At 43.0% G+C, this 21,187-nt stretch overlaps 1 protein-coding gene and 1 long non-coding RNA gene across 2 annotated transcripts in view; one reads left to right on the plus strand and one right to left on the minus strand.

Moving 5' to 3' along the window:
- The window catches only part of LOC144379580 (uncharacterized), a 38,764-nt gene extending 23,548 nt beyond the window's left edge, over positions 1–15,216 (minus strand). Inside the window, exons 1-2 of the long non-coding RNA XR_013442809.1 lie at positions 14,726–15,216; positions 6,529–6,591 (exon numbers count right to left, since the gene is read on the minus strand). This is a non-coding gene — a long non-coding RNA (uncharacterized LOC144379580). The remainder of the gene's footprint in view (positions 1–6,528; positions 6,592–14,725) is intronic.
- Positions 15,217–15,246: 30 nt separating this feature from the next.
- The window catches only part of GARS1 (glycyl-tRNA synthetase 1), a 45,653-nt gene continuing 39,712 nt past the window's right edge, over positions 15,247–21,187 (plus strand). Inside the window, exon 1 of the mRNA XM_078059423.1 lies at positions 15,247–15,547. Coding sequence (XP_077915549.1) covers positions 15,326–15,547 — 222 coding nt within the window. The 5' untranslated portion in view covers positions 15,247–15,325. The remainder of the gene's footprint in view (positions 15,548–21,187) is intronic.

The following is a 21,187-nucleotide window of genomic DNA, read 5'->3' on the forward strand; positions in this document are numbered from 1 at the left end:
CTCAAGTCTTGAGCCTGCCCTGGATTTCTCATCTTTGAGCTTCTTTGTAGATGGCTGAAAAATAGAGCACTGTGTTGTTCTGTGTCTGTATTTCATGTCTCTGTGACTTACAGTCAAATGCAAGTTCTAACTAATACCCCGGCCTCTGCTTCTTGGCCATTCAGAGCTCTTTCATTCTTGAGCGTGGCCTCCAGGCTCCTGCTGACTCTGTGAGTCCTCCTGCTGTCTCCCTAATACATGTCCTGTCACTGGGGCTAGCCTGAATGGAATCTTGTTTGTATCCAAGAACCGTTCCTGGTAGAAGGCATATGCTAGGTGGGAGGGTGTAATGGGAAATAGAGATGAAAGAAAATGTTCCAGGTATGAGTATGTGCAGAGGCGAAAGGCAAATGACCACCCCTCTTGTAAGTTAGTAAGGCTGGATCATACATTACATGGGGAGTGAGGCTGGGAGGCAGGCCATGGTGACACTGGGCTTTATCCTGAAAACATGGGGGTGGGTGGGTAGGTTTTGCGTGTGTGTGTGTGTGTGTGTGTGTGTGTGTGTGTGTGTAGGTCACATGATCACATTTCCAAATCAGGAATCTTACTGTAAGTGTAGTGAGGAGAAAAGATTGCTGGGAGCCAGTCTGAAGACAGGGAACCTTGTCGCAGGGACCCAGATAAGAGATGATGGAGCAGTCGGGGAAGGAGAAACAGATTTTAGGCAGACCTGGAGATAAATAAAATCGGCAAGAACTGTATTTGATAGGTAAAGGAGAGAAAGAGGTCAAGTTCAGAAGCAAGAATTCTCACTTGAGCACTTGGATGGATACCACTTCTTCCTCAGGCAGTTTATGGTCTTTGCACCACCTCTGTACCCATGGAAGTGTTCCTGGTGACCAAGGAACCTGTCATCTCTCACCGCTTTCCTGAAATCGTAATAGTCACAGTCTTTCAGGTGGCCTTAGGCTACATCATCAGAGGTATTGAGTTCAGAACCAGGGAGGTGATGCTCTTGGCCCCCTGACTCTGTTTAGAACATACACCAGGTGTACTGTGTCTAATCTTGGTCCCTAACTACAAGGCGTAGTTTAACAACTGGAGCTGTCTAGGTTAGGTGGCCATCAGTAAGCTACACCGATGAGGCAGTTCTGAGGGATCAGGGACCAGAGAATGTTTAAGGCTATAAGGCTCCTGTGTGCAAATGTTTAAAGGCAGAGGGTACAGAGGGTTTTTTGTGACTCTAGAGTACACGGCAAGGACTGGCGGGCTGAAGCTGTAGGGAGGCATATTTTTGTCCAACATAAAGAACCTTCTCTGGGTCAGAGCTGCCCTGTGTGGACAGGAAGCCCAGAGAGGAAACGAATAGCCCATGTGAGAGGTGTTTGGGAGGAGGCTGAGGGGTTCTTCCTCCCAATCCCCCCCAGGGAGCATGGAGCAGGGACCACAGCTCAGATGCCCGCAAAGAGCCAGGTGAGGCATTAGTTGGAGCAGTCCGGCTCAAGGTGCCCAAATTCTGCATTAAAACCAAGAGCAGCAAGAAATGCTGTGCAATGTGACAAATCCTGCCGCAGAGGTGGGACTGAGTCAACGCACCACATCTGCCCTGGAAGGCGAGGGGCGGAGGGTGCGAGTTTGTGGGGCTGCAGTAACAAAGCACCCCAAACTGGGGACTTAAACAACAAACGTATTGTCTCATGGTTCTGGAGGCTGGAAGTGTTGGCAGGGCGTGCTCCTCCTGAAGCTTCCAGGGGAGATTCTCCCAGCTTCTGGCAGCCTGATTCCAACCTCTGCCTCCATCTCCTCTGTGTCTGTGTCTGTGTCCAAGTTCCCCTCATTTTACACGGACACCAGTCATATTGGATTAAGGGTCCACCCTACTCCCACATGAACTCAACTCATTATATCTGCACTGACCCCCTTGTTCCAAATAAGGTTACAATCTGAGGTGGCCTGGTCTTTCGGAGGGGCACAATTCAAACCCGAAGTCTGAGGTCCCATTCCGCTGAAGGCTTGTCAGTCTAGGAGTAGCACCTAGCTTTGCTAAGCCTTTTGTTTGTTTTTGCCTGTCTTGTGTTTCTAGCTTACATAAGCTTCCTCCTTCCCATCAAACTGGCAAAGCCAGAGCCCCACTAATATTTAGTGACTGACGCACCCTCGCTCTGCAGGAGAGACACGGCGGGCCTGAATGACTTCTCACAGGGCTGGGCTCCCCATCTCGGGGCGGGTTTCTTGTGCTTGGAATGCTGGCTCCTTTCTGCTCTGAAAGCCGCTGAACGCTGGGCCTGTGGCTGCCTGACAGGCGGCTCGCTGCCTAGGTGCTAGTTGTGGGGAACTGCTCCCCTCTGCTGGACAGAGGGAAACCTGCTCTCCTTCCATTTCTTAGGGATTTGCTTCCCCGAAGTCACAAGTTCATAAACCCACAGTAAGAGCGCGAAGGGGCCAGAGGTCAGCGGGTCCAGTCCCCTTCGTTGTTCAGAGAGGGAGGCTGAGGCCAGAGAGGGAAAAGGCCCTGTTGAAGGCCACAGAGAGAGTTAGGGAGATGGGATCAGACACGAGCTCCTCTCTCCCACACCAAGGTCTGGGAAGCATCCCTTAGGATCCTAGAGGCACAGGCTGGAAGAAAACCAGAGTGGGGCTCCTGGGAATTCCACACATACCTTAGCTTGGAGGACAAATGGCAGAAGGCAAAAGAGAAGGGGTGGGTACCTCACTCCAAGTAGGGGCATGAGAAAGCTGGAGAGCTACTGGCCCTGAGAAGTGTACCAGGACCACCAGTCAGTCCCCTCACTCGGGATAATTCCCCATCAACTGAGTGAGTGATCCCAGCACAGCCCAACTCCACACTCCTAAAAAGTCATGTATCAACAGAACTTCTGTAAATCAAATGCTGTCTTCACTCTCTCCTTCCTTCTCCTGTGTCCCAGATATCTTTACCATCTTTCTCAGAGCTGGCCCATGGTAGTATGATAGCTCGGGCAAGCTTACTGCTCTAACAAATAGACCAGAATGTATCACAGCTCAAATGCAACAGAAATTTACTGTTCGCTCACGTCAACAGTTCAAACAGCTTATCAGAAGGGGTGAGGGGCAACGGGCTCTGTTCACACAGTCACTCAGGGCCCAGGGTCTGCCATCTTTAACATGTGGACATCAACATCCAGCCAACAGAAAGGGAAGGGCACAGAGGACAGCACACGGGAGTTCTTCTAGGCTGGGCTGGGAAGTAGTGTGTGGCAAATTCAATCATGTTCCATTGGCTGGAATTCAAAGGATCCAGAAGGGACCAGACAAAACTAAATCTAAACCTGACTTAAATGTTGATCCGATGGGAGGTGTGGCACCACGAGAACGCGGCTCACAGAGCTCCTACACAGGGAGTGTCACCGACCGAGGACCCCAACTGCTGCCCTTTGAAATCTATGACGGTGCTGGTGCTGAGGCATGTCTCCCGCAGGCTGCTCCCTGCCAATGACTGAGTGTAGCCCACACACCATGGCAGATGGTTCCTATGAGTATCGGGGACTCTTGTGTTGTCAGCCTGGTTCCAGAACGCCCCCAATGGCTTTGCTGAACCTTTCTGAGACTACGTGGCAGGCTAGGATGCTTCACCCAGCTGTTGCTCCCTCACCTTCACTCGGGGTCGGATGGGCATCATGGTCTGGTGGTTCTCCTGAACTCCCTGATTCCTACTTCCTTTCATTTTCCCTAATAAAATCCTGGCACACTTAATCCTGACTGGTGTCTGCATCTTGGAGGAGCCAGTCTAACACAGAAGTCAACTCTCTGGTATTGACTACTCCAACTCCATTGGGGTCACTTAGCGCAGGTGGTGAAGACAGACAAGACTTGTTGAACAAAAGATGCTCTGGGTACACCCAGAACTTGCAAATGTCATATAGAGGTACCAGGGGTTAGGATACAACATGCTTTTTTAGGGGACACAATTTGACCCAGAAGTGTCTCCACACTCAGCTGGGTGACTCCTTCCCACATTTTCCCAGCAGGATTGTTCTTCAGTTCTTCACAAGGGCTTTTCCAGACCTTCTCCACCCTCCCCAACATCACAGCCAAGCAATGATTCCCTGCCGGCAACAAATGACTTTGCTTCCTCCTTCACAGAAAACCGAACACTGACAGAAGGGAAGTCCTCCTGCACAGGGCATCTGTCTCTACCTTATCCATCTTCTTCTCCTGCCCTCCCTCACCATATTCTTCCTCAGCCCTAATCCATATCATGCTTTACAAATCCCTTTGCTCTGAGGCAGGGATGCTGCTTCTCCCCACTTTTCTCTGTACCAGGAAATGACACCACAATCTACCCATTTGCTCAGGCCCCCAATATCCACAAGTCCATCTTTGTGATTTTCTTTTCCTGACTCTCCTTCTTCCTCTAACATGACTAATCCATCAGTATGTCTGATTTGCTTTACCTTCCAAGTATTTCCTGAAACCAGCCCGTCTCAGCATGTCCACTGTTACTCCGCCAATCAGGAAATCTAACTGGTAGTTAGAAAAACCTCTTAACTGCTTTCCCTGTCCCCATTCTTGTCTCATTCCAGCCCAATCTCCACACACAGCCAGAATGATAATCTTAAAACAGACATCAGACCATTTACTCCCCTGCTTAAAATGCTTCAGCAACTCCCCATTGCAGATGAAAATAATTAACTTTTTTTTTTATCATGGCCTACAAGACCTATATGATCTGAACTTTGTAGACTTCTCTGATCTTGTTTCATATCTTTCTCCTTTTCAGTCACAACATTCCAGACACATGGGTTTTCTTACTATTCTTTTTTTTTTTTTTAAAGATTTTATTTATTTATTTGAGAGAGAGAATGACAGAGAGAGAGCACATGAGAGGGGGGAGGGTCAGAGGGAGAAGCAGACTCCCCGCTGAGCAGGGAGCCTGATGCGGGACTCGATCCCGGGACTCCAGGATCATGACCTGAGCCGAAGGCAGTCGCTTAACCAACTGAGCCACCCAGGTGCCCCGGGTTTTCTTACTATTCTTTAGTAAGCCAAGTAGGTTCCTACCTTAGGGCCTTTACACATACCATTACTTCAAATCTTCTCATGGCTGATTCCTTGTTATCTCTATATCCTAGATCAAATGTTGCCTCCTTAGAGAGGCCTGACCACCTATCTAAAGACTAGCCTCATCTCATGTCATGCTTTACCAAATTTCCCTGCTTTATTATTATTGCTATTGTTGTTATTATTATTATTATTAGAGAGGGAAGGAGAAAGAGGGGCAGAGAGACAGAATCTCAAGCAGGCTCCACACCCAGCATGGAGCCTGATGCGGGGCTTGATCTCACAACCCTGAGATCATGACCTGAGCTGAAATTAAGGGTTGAACACTTAACTGACTAAGCCACCCAGGCATCCCTCCCTGCTTTATTATTTTTAGAGTACTTACCGCTATCTGAAACTGTTTATTAACCAGCTTAATTTTTTTTAAGATTTTATTTATTTTATTTTAGAGAGAGAGAGGGAGTGAATGAGTGGGGGCAGGGGCAGATGGAGAGGGAGAGGCAGAGAATCTCAAGAAGACTCCAGGCCCAACACAGAGCCCGACCTCACAACCCTGAGATCATGACCTGAGCCAAAACCAACAGTTGGATGCTTAACTGACTGAGCCACCCAGGTGCCCCAACCAGCTTATTTTTATATTGTCCGCTTGGTCCCAAAGAATCTAAGCTCCTTGTGAATAGGAAGTTTGTCAGTTTTGTTCATCGCTGTTCCTCCAGTGTCTAGAACAACGCTTGGCACACAGTAGGTGCTTGGTAAGTGTTTACTGAATAACTACGTGACAGGTGACACGGCTCTTAAGCATTACAAAAGTTTCCAGGGGGACACTATTTCACCACTGTGACATTCCCTGTCCAAATCCTAGGAGGTATCTTGAAGGCCAACATATGGTCACTTTTGTGCCAAGCTGGAGCAAAGGAATTCTTTCCCAAAGGCAAAGAGTCCTAGCACTTGGATCCAGCCCCTCCCAGGGGTGCCACAGTGACCACCTCTCACTGAGACTCTGACATTGTGACCAGTGTATTTGGGAACACTTGCTGGTCTCCATTTCTTCTGGATCCACAGACCTCTGCTCCTTGTCTCAGAGAAAATCTTGCTACTCTAGCCGCTTCTGCTTCTCACTGTACAAGTCCCTAAGTGGGTATCTTCCCCTGACTCCTAATTTAACAGTTTTAGAAGATTAAATCTTCCCTTACCTATGCCCTAGGGATCAAGGAGGGAAGGGAAGAGAAGCCGTTCTCTTTCCTCCCAATGCTTCCACGCCAGTGAAATCAAAACATAAATTAATCTTACAATAAATTACCCTGCCTTAGCCACTGACATTATCACTAAGGTTTCAAGGGACCTTACCTCCTTGTTGTTGGAGAACAGAGGCTGAAACAAATCTTTGCTAAGGGAGGCTAGAAGTTGAGGCAAAACTTTGTTAATGGTTCAGGGGCCAGAAAGGAGAGTCAGTGCCAGAGAATTATGGAAGCCAGACCACGTGGGTCACAGGCCAGGTTCACTCACCCTATATTTAGAATCTTCTTCAGGGCACCTCTCTGCTTTAGCCTCTGCTGTAGCTGCCTGCACCTAAGGGGAAAAGACCCAGAAAATCAAGTCATGGAATTTTCTGCTTCTTAGGTAAAAGGGTAAATATTTTTGAATAAAACAGGTGCCTAGGGTAAATGTTATGAATAAGACAGGTGCCTAGCTTTTCTGTAGTAAGGGGATTCAGGGAGGATATTATTCTCACTGCAGTGACAATCACTGTCAAAGCCTCAGAAAGTCCCTTGAAGGCCAGCAGTCTGGTCACTCACTTCTCAAGAAAAGGGATTATATAACCAGTTCAGGGAAGAACCCTGTATTAGTTATCCATTGTTGTGTAACAAACTATCCCCAAACCTAGCAGCTTAAAAAGCCACAAACATTATTTCACAGTCTCTGTATGTCAAATAATTGGAAGCAGTCCAGCTAGATGGTTCTGGATCAGGGCCTTCCATAAGATTAGATGCAAGACGTTGACTGGGGCTGCAGTCATCTGAAGGCGGCTGGACTGGGGCTGGAAGGCATGGCTCCCAGGTGGTCCACTCACATGGCTTATGGCAGGAGGACTCAGCACCCCATTAGCATTTGGCACTGATCATAAAAGAGCTTGAATGGCTATATTAACATGAGACTAAGTAGATTTAAAGAAGTATATTTAGAGATGAAGATGAACAATTCATAATAACAAAAGTGTCATTCAGCAGAAAGATGTAACAATTATAAATGTGTATATGCCTAATAATGTCAAACAAAATACATGAAGCAAACATGACAGAATGAAAGGTAAAAATAGACGAATTCACTATCAGAGATTTTAACATCCTCTCTCAGTTATTGATAGAACTAAACAAAAAGTAGTAATGACAGAGAAGATCTGAACAACACTATCAACCACCTTGTCTAACTGACTCTTATAAAACACCATGCACAACAACTGCATAATGCGTATTCTTTTTAAGTACACACGGAGCATTCACCAAGGTACTGCCATATGCTGGGTCACAAAATTTACTGAAGTCGATAAATTTCAAATGCTTTTCTCTGACTACATGGGAATTAAGCTAGAAGGCAACAATAAAAATAACAGTATATGTTTAAAGGTTTCAAATATTTGGAAATTAACATTCTTCTTTTTTTTTTTAAAGATTTTCTTTATTTGAGAGAGAGAGTGAGTGTGAGAGAGAGAGCACAAGCAGGGGGAGGGGGAGGGGCAGAGGGAGAGGGAGAAGCAGACTCCCCACTAAGCAGGGAGCCTAATGTGGGGCTCCATCCCAGGATCCTAGGATCATGACTTCAGCCGAAGGCAGACGCTGAACTGACTGAGACACCCAGGCTCCCCTAAACAACACTCCTCTTGATAACTAATAGGTCAAAGAAGAAATCATATGGGGAATCGGGGAATTAAAAAGCATTTTAAACTATATGAAAATGAAAACACGATGTATCCAAAATTTTGGAATTCAACTAAAGCAGAACTTAGAGGCAAATCTATAATTTTAAATGTTTGTTTTAGGAAACAAAAAAGGCTTACAATAAATTATCTAAGTTTCTACCTTGAGAAGCTAGAAAAAGAAGGGCAATTTAAACCCAAATTAAGTAGAAGGAAAAAATTATAAAGTAGAAATCAATGGAATAGAACATGGACAAAACAAGAGAGAACATTAACAAAGCCAAAAGTTAGATGTTTGAAAAATTGATAAATTGGTAAACATTTAGCAAGACTGACAAAGAAAATAAAAGAGGAAGAGAAAAAAAAATTTAATTACTGATTTCAGGTATGAAATAGGGGATTTTCCTCCAGAGCTTACATGTATTTAAAGAATAATATTGGAATGTTATGAGCAACTTTATGCCAATAAATCTGATGACTTATATGAAATAGCCAGATTTCTTGAAAGACAAAACTTACCAAAAAAGACAAAAGGAAAATAGAAGACATGGATGGCTTCATTTCTATGAAAGGACCTATTCACAAATTCACTGGTAAACTCTACCAAATGGTTATGGAAGAAATAATGCCAATCTTACAGAGACGGGTATTTCAGGAAACAGAGGAGAAACTCCTCCCAAATCATTTCATAAAGCCAACATAACCTTGATAGAAAGACTTTACAAAAATATTGCAAGAAGAAAATTATAGGCTAATATTGCTCATGAACATAGAGGCAAATATCTTTATCAACATATTAGCAGATCAAATCCAACAAAACGTAAGGAGGATAAAACCAAATGGGATTTCTCCTGGCAATGGAAGGTTGATATAAAATTTGAAAAATTCAACAATGTAGTTCAGTATTATTAAGAGAATCAAGGAGAAACACCCTATAGTCATCTCAGTAAATGCATAAAGAGCATTTTATAGAATTCAGTACTTATCCATGACAAAATCTTAAGCAAACTAGGAACAGCAGGAACTTCATTAATATAATAAAGGCATCTGCTAAAAATTCTACATCTAACATGATACTTACTTAAAGGAACATTGAACACTTTGCCTTTAAGATCAGGAACAAAGGGAAGATGTTCATCCTCACCACTTCTATTCAATATTGTACAAGATGACCTAGACTATACAGCTAGGCAAGCAAAACAAAACAAAACAAAACAAAACATAAAGATTGGAAAGGAAGAAGTAAAACTGATTCTTTATACAAATGAGATGATTATTAATGTAGAAAATCCCAAGGAATCTACCAAAAAAAAAAAAAAACCCCAAAACTCAACTACTAAAATTAGTAAATGAACGATCACTACACAAAATCAATTATATTTCTATACATTAGCAACAAACCATTGGAAAACAAAATAACACTCAGAGTTAACAAGTAAAATACTTAAAAATAAATTTAACAAAAGACATCCAAAGCCTATATTGTTGTCAATTCCCCCGAAACTGACCTATGGATTCACAATCCCAGCAGGTATTTTTTTCAACTGACAAGTCAATTCTAAAATTTACACAGAAATGGAAAGGACCTGGAATAGTAAAAAACAATTTTGAAAAAGAAGGTGGAAAATGTACATTATCTGACTTCAAGACTTACTCTAAAGCAACAGTAATCAAGAAAGTGTGATATTGACATAAAGGTTGACAGACAGATGGATCACTAGAACAGACTAGGGATCAGAGAAATAGCCTTACACTTACATAGTCAATTTATTTTCAACAAAGGCACCATACCTGATCAATGGTGAAATAAATATTGTTGAGTTTTTTTCCTTTCAACAATTGGTGTTGGGGAAGATAGTGGAATAGGAGGACCTTAAGCTTGTCCTGTCCCATGCCCACACTAGATAATACTCACAGCAGTGTAAACAACCCCCGAAACAATCTGAAGACTGGTAGAACAACTGAAGGTTGAGAAGAGGCCACATCAAAGAAGGTAGGAAGGGTGAAGACACAGTCTGGGAGCAAAATGGACCATGGCCATCCGCCGTGGGGAGGAAGCTGGTGGCACGGAGAAGGGCAGAAAACAGACTATCACACCAGAGAGCTCATAAACAGGGAGGATGAATCCTCATAACATTTGCCTTTGAAAGCCAGAGGGGTCAGTTTCATGAGTTCTTACAACCAGCAGGATTTAAAGCCTAGGATATTAAAAATCTGCAGGCTCAGCTCTGGGAGAGCCTGGAGGGGTTAGGAAATGGAATCCTTATCCTTATAGAGATAGCAGGACAAACAGTCTATGCAGATACAGCAGTCTGACAAATGTCAGGGGCAGACAAGAGGGAGAGTGATTTGCTCATCTCAGAGTGTGGCCCAGAGAGACAGGGATCACCACAGGGAGACCCCTCTAGGAACAAAGGAGCTGGCAGGCATTATTTCCCTCCCATGCAGCTCAGCATAAACATGGGCCACCTGCAGGAAGCAGCACCTCAACAAAACTCTCTACTTTGCACCAAGCCTCGCCCTCCACGCTTCAAGGATCCGCTCACTTCCAGCCATGCTCACTTCAGTCCTGGCACTGCGGGACCCTCCCACAGAAGACCTGTGCAAATCCTGCCAACACCACATCTCTTGGACTTGTGCATTTTGCAGGACCTCAGTTCCCGTGGCAGTGGGGGTATGCCTTATTTCACAAGCAGACCAACCCACACCTTGTTAAAATGCCTCCCACCCCTGCTGGGGACCAAACACTGCCCACAAATAGGCAAAGAGAGCCTCTGCAAACAACTAGACTGAAGGAAAATTAGGCCAAGACTCAACAGCAGAGTGTAGGCAACACACATAGGAGATACTCCCTGAAGTGCCAGGCCCTGAGGAACAGGGAACACTACACTGCAGGGCACTATAGGACCTCTTCTTGATAATGCTGTTATTGTTAAGAGCAAGAAAAGTAGCTGACTTTCCTAACACAAAGAAACACACACAAAAAGTCAGACAAAATGAGGAGACAGAGAAATATCTCCCAGATGAAAGAACACGACCAAACTACAGCAAGAGACCAAAGTGAAATGGATATAAGTAATATGCCTGATAAAGATTTTAAAGTAATGATCATAAAGATACTCACTGGACTTGAGAAAAGAGTGGGGAACATTAGTGAAACCCTTAACACAGAGATAAAAAAAAGAACCAATCAGAGATCAAGAACACAATAAACGAAATAAGAAATACACTTGATGGAATAAGTAGCAGGCTAGAAGTAGAGGAATGATTTAATGAACTGGAAGACAGAGTTATGGAAAGTAACCAAGCTGAGCAAAGGAGAGGAAAGAAAATCATGCAAACTAAGAATAGTCTTAGGGAACAACAACAAACAAAACCCAAACCCAGCAAAAGGAAGGAAATAATAAAGAATAGAACAAAAACAAATAATATAGAAACTAAAAAAAATAGGGCGCCTAGGTGGCTCAGTCGGTTAAGCATCTGCCTTTGGCTCAGGTCATGATCCCAGAGTCCTGGGATTGAGCCCCGCATTGGGCTCCCTGCTCAGCGGGGAGCCTGCTTCTCCCTTTACCCTTCCCCCTCTGCTTGTGCTCTCTCACTCTCTCTCTCAAATAAATAAGTAAAATCTTAAAAAAAAAAAAAAAAAGAAAACAATCTCATTTACAATTGCACCAAAAACAACAAAATATCTAGGAATAAACTTAACCAAAGAGGTGAAAGACCTAAACAAAACAAAACAAAAAAACAAAAAACGCAGAGGTGGAAGACTGAAAACTATAAAAAACTGATGAAAGAAATTCAAGACAATGCAAAGAAATGGAATGACATTCCATGTTCATGGGTTGGAAGAACAAATATTGTTAAAATGTCCATACTACCCAGAGCAATAGACACATTTAATGCATACCTATTAAAATATCAACATTTTTCACAGAATAGAATAAGCAATCCTAAAATTTGTATGGAACCATAAAAGACCCCCAATAGCCAAAGCAATCTTGAAAAAGAAAAGCAAAGCTGGAGGCATCACAATTCCAGACTTCACATTATATTACAAAGTGGTAATAATCAAAACAGTATGGTCCTGGCATAAAAATAAACACATAGATCAATGGAGTAGAACAGAAAATCCAGAAATAAACCCACAATGATATGGTCAATTCATCTTTGATAGAGAAGGAATGAATATCCAAAGGGAAAAAAAGACAGTCTCTTCAACAAATGGTATTGGGAAAACTGGACAGCTAGATGCAAAAGAATGAAACTAGATGACTTTCTTTCATCATGCACAAAAATAAACTCAAAATGGATTAAAGACCTAAATGTGAGACCTAAAACCATAAAAATCATAGAAGAGCACAGGTAGTAATCTCTCTGAAATCGTCTGTAGCAACATTTTTCTAGATATGTGTCCTGAGGCAAAGGAAATAAATGCAAAAATAAATTATTGAGACTACATCAAAATAAAGTTTCTGCACAGCAAAGGAAACAATCAACAAAACTAAAAGGCAACCTACTGAATGGGAGAAGATAGTCGCAAATGACATATCTGATAAAGGGTTAGTATTCAAAATATATAAAGAACTGATACAACTCAATACCTAAAAACCAAATAATCCAATTAAAAAATGGGCAGAAGATATACAAATGGCCAATAGACACAAGGAAAGATGCTCAACATCACTCATCATCAGGGAAATACAAATCAAAACCACAATGAGCTATCATCTCACACCTGTTAGAATGGCTAAAATCAAAAATACAAGAAAAAACAAGTGTTGATGAGAATGTGGAGAAAAAGGAACCCTCTTGCACTGTTGGTGGGAATGCAAACCGGTGTAGCCACTGTGGAAAACAGGATGGAGCTTCCTCAAAAAATTAAAAATAGAACTACCTTACCATCCAGTAATCACACTATTGGGTATTTACCCCAAAAATACAAAAACACTAATACAAAGGGATACATGCACCCCTATGTTTATTTTTTTTAAAGATTTATTTATTTATTTATTTGAGATAGAGAGAGAGAGAGCATGAGCGGGGGGCGGGGAGGGGCATGGGGAGAGGGAGAAGCAGACTCCCCGCTGAGCAGGGAGCCTAATGTGGGACACGATCCCAGGACCCTGGGATCATGATCTGAGTGGAAGGCAAATGCTTAACCGACTGAGCCACCCAGGTGCCCCACCCCTATGTTTATTGCAGCATTATTTACAATAGCCAAATTATGCAAGCAGCCCAAGTATCCATCGATAGATGAATGGATAAAGAAGATGTGAAGGATATATCTACAATGGAATATTATTCAGCTATAAAAAAAGAGTGAAATCTTGCCATTTGCAACAACATGGATGGAGCTAGAGAGCATAATGGTAAGTAAAATAAGTCTGTCAGAGAAAGACAAATACCACATGATCTCACTCGTATTTGGAATTTAAGAAACAAAACAAATGAGCTAAAGAAAAAAAAAAAAGAGAGAAACTGAGCTTCATTAAGTTATACGTTAAAACTGCCTCTGCCCCCAGCTCACATTCTGGTCCTCTATTCAGTAGCTGTGTGACCATGGCCAAGTTATTTATATCTCAGCGCTCTGAATCTTGAACCTATAAAATGGGAATTATTAAAGAGTCTATCTTATTGGATTGTGAATAAATTTACAGGAGATAAACTGGAATGCTAACTTGTACATAGTATGTCCTCAATGAATATAATCTATTATTATTGTCTTGTAGATGTAGTTTCCCAAGGGAAACCACTTAGGAAATTCTGCTAAGGGCCATGTGGACCTATTGAAGTGTCCTGAGCAGAGAAGCAAAATGCACAGCTTTGTCTTTTAGAAATAATCACTGAGGCAGCAGTAGGGAGGATGAACTGGAGGGGGGAAAACAGATTTGGAGACTAGAGCTGGGACTGTCCTCATGTGAAAATTGATGAGACATTACTGATCTAAAGAATTGAAAATACATATAGAAGTAGATTCAAAATATACTTGAATTTGAATATGTTTTAATAACAATGTAAATAAGAGTATATGTGAACATTAAAATTGTTTTTCATCTTTAAAAATATTAAATTCAAAATTACCTATTAAAATGAAGCCAAATAAAGATGGTGATTAATGTCAAATCTTGAAATAAAAGTTTTAAAAACACAAATGGTTTAATACTGCAGAAGGTTCTTCTGCACCTGCCCTGCTTATGCTCAACTGTTAGTACTTCTCCAGAACCACAAATTGGAACAAGAAGAGAATATGGACTTCCATAGTACTGGGAAAGGCAACTTCATTCTGGTGAGCCTGTCTACTCTCCTGAGCTCCTGGGGTGATCACAGGGAAGGTGTGTGTGTATGGTTGGCTCTAATAGATGCCATCAAACAGTTCATTAATGCAGCTGTGTGGGACAGACAGTCCCATAGCCTCACTTGCCATTTTCCATCATTTTAATTTTAGACATTCTGGTGGGTGTGGGCAATGCTATTTCTATAACCAACACTTTCTTTATTTTTCTATTCTCTCTCTGGAAAGGGAATCCAGCTTTGCCTGCCAACCCACCTTTGGGGCAGAAGGGAGGGAGGAAGCCATCTCTGGAGGGTAGCCAGCTGGGACCCAAGCACAAGAGGGCAGGTCTCCTGGGGCAAGGCCACGCAGGAGGGAATCGCGGGCACCTGGATTCTCAGCTCCACTTCCCTGCATTATCTTTTTTCCTAGTCTTTCCTCATCTCTTTGCCTCTTGCCTTTCCTCATGTCCGCTGGTTCAAATCCTGCTCGCCCTACAAAGGTTGCTTAGAACTCACCTTTTCAAAAAAGACCCTCACCTCTCCTCCGCCTTTCCCCAGCTATTTTCTTGAAGTCGGTAAGGCATGGGTGTGTTAAGATGGGCAAATCATTAACCTCTTTTGTTTCTTCATACGAGGAGCATGAGAGCTTGAGCAACATTGAGGCTACGTCCCTGAGTTGATGTGATATGAGCCTTTAAGGCTCCGGAGCGCACGAACACAAACAGAAGTGTGTACTCCCGTGGGTGAGACCGAGTGTCAGTGCCCAAAGCCTACGCTTTGACGGTCCTTGTGCGTCTCAATCTGCAGGTCTCGGATGGGGCTGCGTCCGGGAATGTCCACCCTGGGGTGGCCTGGCTCATCTTTGCAAGTCTGTTGGCGGGGTGTTACCTGAGATCCCGCAGCCCTCCCAGGCGCCCAAGGTGGAGCGAGCCCTCTGGAGTCTCTGAAGGACTGCGGGTTCTGTGTCGAATCTGCCGGTCGCCGCGTCGCGGGGTGGGGAATGTGCGGCTGCGCGCGCGCCGCGGCGTTTACGCGGCGATTTCATCATGCTCCCGGCCGGGCCGCGCGCGCCGCTTCCGCCGCCGCCCGCTCCGGACCGCCCAGGCCCGCCGGCTCATGCACTCTCTGCGCTCGGCGCTGCTTAGAGCCGCCCGCGCCGCGCTGCTGCTGTCGCTGACCTCCCGGCTCCCGGCCCGGCCTCCGCTCCCGCCCTGTCGGCCCCTCAGCGCGCGCGCCCGCGCCCGGAGCTCATTCCCCGCCGCCGCCTCGCGGAGCAGCATGGACGGCGCCGGGGCTGAGGAGGTGCTAGCCCCTCTCAGGCTTGCCGTGCGCCAGCAGGTACTGGCATTCTGCGCCTCCCCTGGGCCCCGGGCTCTCCTCCCCTTGGTCTGCTCTCCGTCATCCTCTCTCCTCCTCGGGCACCCGTCCACCGCGCCGGTTACCCCTCTCCTTCATCCGCTGGAAGCCCTTGGTTTCCTGGTATCTTCCTCGCCTCCCCCACTTTGGACTCCAGTCCCCGCGTGCGTCGGCCACCTTCCTTGCCGTGGACCCGCGTCCTAGCTTCTCCTTGGGTGACTCCCTCGGATCCCCTCCGACATCCTGCGTCCCTCCCTTCGCGATCTGCTCTTCTTTCCCAGTCGTTGTTAATGTCTGCGCCTCTCCTGTCTCCGTTGGGGCTGGGATCTGTGACCCTTGGTTACTCCTCCTGGCCTAGCTCAGTATCCTCAACTTCATTTTTCCAGTCTCTGCGGTGTTCTTTGTGTCACCCGGCTGGCGAGGTTCCTAATTCTTCCCCGGTCAGGGGCGAAGCTGTCGGTTCTGTCTTCTTACGGCTGGACTATTTTAAAATCTTCAGAATGCTTTGCATAGTGTTTCCTCCTTGACACCTTCCTTCATTCAGTGCTTCGTTAGCCAGATGATCGGCTGAGAAAATAAAAAGTTGAAACGTGGATGTGAGAGGGTGTTTGAACTTCTTTTTCTAATCACGATGTGAGTTCATTGTCCTTCGCTCAATCGTCCTTCGCTCACCGTCCTTCGCTCACTCCTGTCATCTTCTTTGGGTTCCCAAAAGACTATTTGGAGTGAGTGAGCTTTCCCATCGTAAACCTGGGAAACTGGAAATGTTCCTGAGTTACTGGGTGAAGTCAGCCATCCTCTGTATGGAACATTTTGAAATTTGATTTTGGGGTAGGGAGGGAAGTTTCATGGGCTGGAGGGCTTGGTGATTTAATACAGGCCTCCTTTACCTAGGGCACTGCATGAACATTAGAATTTAGAGAGGACAAGGAAAATGATTAGCTCAAGTGGATTCTCACATCCAGTCAGGCAAAGCCAAAAGCTTGGAATAGGACCCGGGTGTCTGTGACCTAGTAGTAAACACCAAATGGGCTTCTTCGGCACCGGTGCCTGATGCAATAACTTGCCTTAGCTACAGGAGGGTGGAACCCTGCCTCAGAAATAATTCATTGGGGCAGAGTTGCCAAAAATTAAGCAAATGCTGCCACTTTGTAATGTCTACTTCTCTCCAGTTTGAGCCTGATTCAGTAGTGTTTCGTTTTGAAATTTCACTATAGGCTTAATTTTTTCTTACTTATTATTGGTATTTGTTGGTATTACTCTGTCTCCCTCCACCCACCCTACCCAAAGAAAATTAGGTGTGGTTCCTTGTCCTTTCTGTAACTCTCAATTTTTTTCCCCATATCCTTTACTTGAGGAGGGAGAATACATCTAATTTGGAAAAACACGCACCCAAACCCCTCCCTCTGCCACGTTAGCCTGAAACTGCAGTGCAGATTATCCATGTGTAGTAAGACTGTGGAACTAGTTAACTGAAGTAAACTTTGATCCTGGAACAGCCTTCTGATGTGATTACTATTTAGTGTATTGTTTATGTTGGCTTGGGTTTTTTGTTTTGTTTTGTTTTTGGTATACTTTTAAGATTTTTTTTTCTGAAGATACAAGTTCTAGTTCTTTTTCTATTTCTCCAGGACCACATTTATCAGTTAGCTACCTGGAACCTTGAATCACAGATTCCAGTGTCAGCTGGAAGGGAATTTAAAGATCATCTGGTTAAAGCTCTTTTTTTGCTTATGAGGAAATGAGACACATCGTCACATCTATCCATTTGACATATTTCCATTATGAAGTTTGTGCAATTGAAGACATTCTTGGAGTGGGATTTTTAAGGCGCTTAACAACTGGTCTTGGTGGCATGTGTTTTATATAAATATGCTAATCTGCTTGACTACGTGGATGCTGTTGCTTTTAAAGGTTTGGCTTGTTGATGGACTGAAATGAATTTTCCCCGTGGCATATTCTTAGTTATTTCCTGGAAAACTAGTTATGGAACTTGTAGGAGGGCTTCAGAGCATCTAGAAAACACATTAGTTGTTTGATCAAGGGCACACTGGGGCACTTGAGGTATTTATTTATTTATTTATTTATTTATTTAATTTTTAAGTAATCTCCACCCCCAGCTTAGGGCTCAAACTCAGGACCCTCAATTGCACCCCAGGGCAATTGAGTTTTTTTAAAAAGTTGGGAACTGGGGCATCTGGGTGGCTCAGTCGGTTTCTGCTCAGGGTCATGATCTCAGGATCGTGGAATCAAGCCCTGTGTCAAGCTCCATGCTCACTGGGGAGTCTGCTTAAGATTCTCTTCCTGTCCCTCTGCCCCTCCCCTGCTTGTGCTTTCACTCTCGCTCTAAAATAAATAAATCTTTAAAAAAATATAATAAAAAAAATGTTATTTAAAAAAAAAAAGTTGGGAAAAAGCACAGTGTGGCCAGCCTTCATTTTGCCAAATAAGAGTAAGTCAAAAACTAGTATAATCCTCACAATACCATCTACTTTCCTCTTTTATTTTATAAAAGAAAGGATATTTTAATACAAAAAAGCAGATTATAACTCGAAAGAAAGAGCAGTCCTTTTTTTTTTTTTTTTTAAGATTTATTTATTTTAAAGATTTTATTTATCCATTTGACAGAGAGAGCCCAAGCAGAGGGAGCTGCAGGCAGGGAGGGAGAAGCAGGCTCCCTGCTGAGCAAAGATTCCCAGGACTCTGGGATCATGACCTGAGCCGAAGGCAGACACTTAACCGACTGAGCCAACGAGGTGCCCCAAGATTTTATTTTTAAGTAATCTCTACACCCAAGGTGGGGGCTTGAACGTACAACTCTTAGATTAAGAGTTGCATGCTCTACCACCTGAGCCAGCCAGGTGCCCCAATTTTTTTTAAAAAGCTGTCTTTTATTATTTTATTTTTAATTTTTTAAAAAATTAATTTTTAGGGTGCCTGGGTGGCTCAGTTGGTTAAGCGACTGCCTTCGGCTCGGGTCATGATCCTGGAGTCCTGGGATCGAGTCCCACATCGGGCTCCCTGCTTAGCAGGGAGTCTGCTTCTCCCTCTGACCCTCCCCCTCTTGTGCTCTCTCTCTCTCTCATTCTCTCTCTCAAATAAATAAATAAAATCTTTAAAAAAAAATAAAAATAAAAATTTAATTTTTATTCAGCTTTTTTATATTTAATAGGTTTAGGTTTGGAAAAAAGATCTAATACAGTGTCTTTTTTTTTCCTTTTACCATGTGTTGGAGAAACCTCTGCCTTGGAGTGTCTTGTTTGGGAACAGTTGCTGTAGGGCAGTGGTTCTCTGGTCTTCAAACCCTTGGAGGTCTTCAAAGTCAAAGCCATTTTCATAATGAAATTGAGATGTTATTTTCACTTTTTACTGTGTTATTTGCACAGAAGATATAAAAATCATGGTGGCTAAAACTGCCTGCCCTTAGAACTAAACACACGAGGACACCACATCATACTCTGTCATATCCTAACAGTTAAAAAAAAAAAAGTTTTGCTTTAGCGTGTCCCTGATGGAGCAGCAAAAATTATTAATTTTATTAAATCCAGACCTTTGTACACCTTTTTAGTGTTCTGTGTGACAAGATGGGAAATACACGTAAAGCGTATGGAAATATGATGATTGTCTCAGGAAAAACATCTGTATGATTGTTTGAGTTGCAAGCTGAACTGTCTGCTTATTTTCATGGAACACTACTTGTAAAATTCAATTTTGGCTACTGGGCATTCATTTTCTGAAATATGAGTGAAGAGCGCCTGTCATTTCAAGAAAACAACTGATAGTATTTATAGCCAATAATAAAATCAGGTTTTTGGTTAATTTTAGAGTTTTGGAAACATTATCTGCTGCATGAACTAGACAGCTTCACAGTATTTACAGACTTTTCTGATGGGATGAGTAGTGATATTAACAAATGTACTTTTTTTGATATAGTGTAATAAGTGGGTCAGTATCTAGAAGATTTACATAACTCAATATTTTCCGTATGACAATGCCTTATGTTATGGAATCAAATATTGGTAAAAGATTTATTCAGAGTCTAAAATACATTAATAGATTTAATGTAACGGTATAAAAAGTTCATTGGTATAGTTTCCAATTCCACATTGCTATTAACTTTTATGAAATAACCTTTAAGAAACTACCACTTGTCAGAATTTGGGTATAGTCTAAAAGAAGAATATCCACAATTATTTGAAAAAGCTTTTAAAATTCTCCCTTTTCTAACTTGTGGTATTCTTTGTATACTTCACCATTAAAATGCTATATTGCAAGAGAGGCAGATATGCAAATCTAGCTGTCTTCTATTAAGCTAGAAATTAAGGGATTTGCAAAATTATAAAACCTTTTCTCACTACTTTTTGTTTTGTTTTGGAAAATACAATTATTTTCACAGAAATGTTATTTTTATGCACATCGGCACATATTGAGCTTTTATTGTTATTTAAATGAATTAATATTTTAAAATTTGCATTTTAATTTCCAATATAGTAAAAATTGGTAGAAATAACCCACAATAACAAAAACTTTTTGGGATTCTCAGTAATTCTTAACAGTATAAAGAGGTTCTAAGGCCAAGAAGTTGTAGAACTGATGTTTTGGGGGGATGGAAGTGTCTGATTTATGTGAAGACAGATTTGGGCTCTTGTTTGGAATGTAGCCCCCAGAAGCTCCCATTTCCCCAGCCTGTTTTACCCTTTACAGCTCAGTGTTTTCTCTTATCCTCTCATTGTCTCCACTTTCTTATTTCTCATTTCATTACTTTATCCACTGCCCTCTGCCCTTGGCCTCTACTACTGCCCTTTCCTGGGACCCTAAAGGGTACTTTTCAATAATCATCATTTTACCTATCTTCAGCATTTAATTGTGTTGATCATACTCTCCTGTCAAGAATGCTCCCCCGCCCCCCAGCCCCAGCTTTGTCTAAACATGAGGTGAGATTCTATCTCAAGGTCTCAGTGCAAACAGGATCTGTTGAGATGACTTCACTTGATCTGGAGGTTTATGGAGGAAGTGGTGTAGAGATTTGGTTTTGTATTTTCAGTATCATTGCTTGGAATTAAGAGGTCACTGAAATGATTTAGGTGGATATAACTTGATGCTCTAACAAAGTAATTAGTATGGGAAAAAATAACCAAGAAAGACTTTTTTTTTTAAACCTGTAGTAAAATTTAATAATTGTCAAAACCGGAGAGGTTTTGCAGAATTGCTAAATGGGCTTTCTTTATACCCTGGCATATTTTTGTGTTGATGCATCTAGTAATAAAAGTGTAGGCTGTAGGGTGCCTGGGTGGCTCAGTCGGTTAAGCGTCCAACTCTTGATTTCGGTTCAGGTCATGATCTCAGGGTCCAGGGATCCAGCTCTGTGTCAGGCTCTGCGCTCAGTGGGGAGTCTGCTTGAGATTCTCTCCCTCCCTCTCTGTCTGCCCCTCCCCTCCCCCCAGCTTTCTCTGTCTCTCTCTCAAATAAATAAATAAATCTTTAAAAAAAAAAGTGTAGGCTCTGAAGTTATATTTCCAGAGTTTGGATCTGACTCCACTGTCTACTAGCTGGTGATGTTCAGCAAATTATTTAACCTTTCTGTAGCCAAACTTCTTCATCTGTAATATGGGAATGGAGTTA

Source organism: Halichoerus grypus, chromosome 12, assembly GCF_964656455.1.
Source record: "Halichoerus grypus chromosome 12, mHalGry1.hap1.1, whole genome shotgun sequence".
Classification (NCBI taxonomy): Eukaryota; Metazoa; Chordata; class Mammalia; order Carnivora; family Phocidae; genus Halichoerus; species Halichoerus grypus.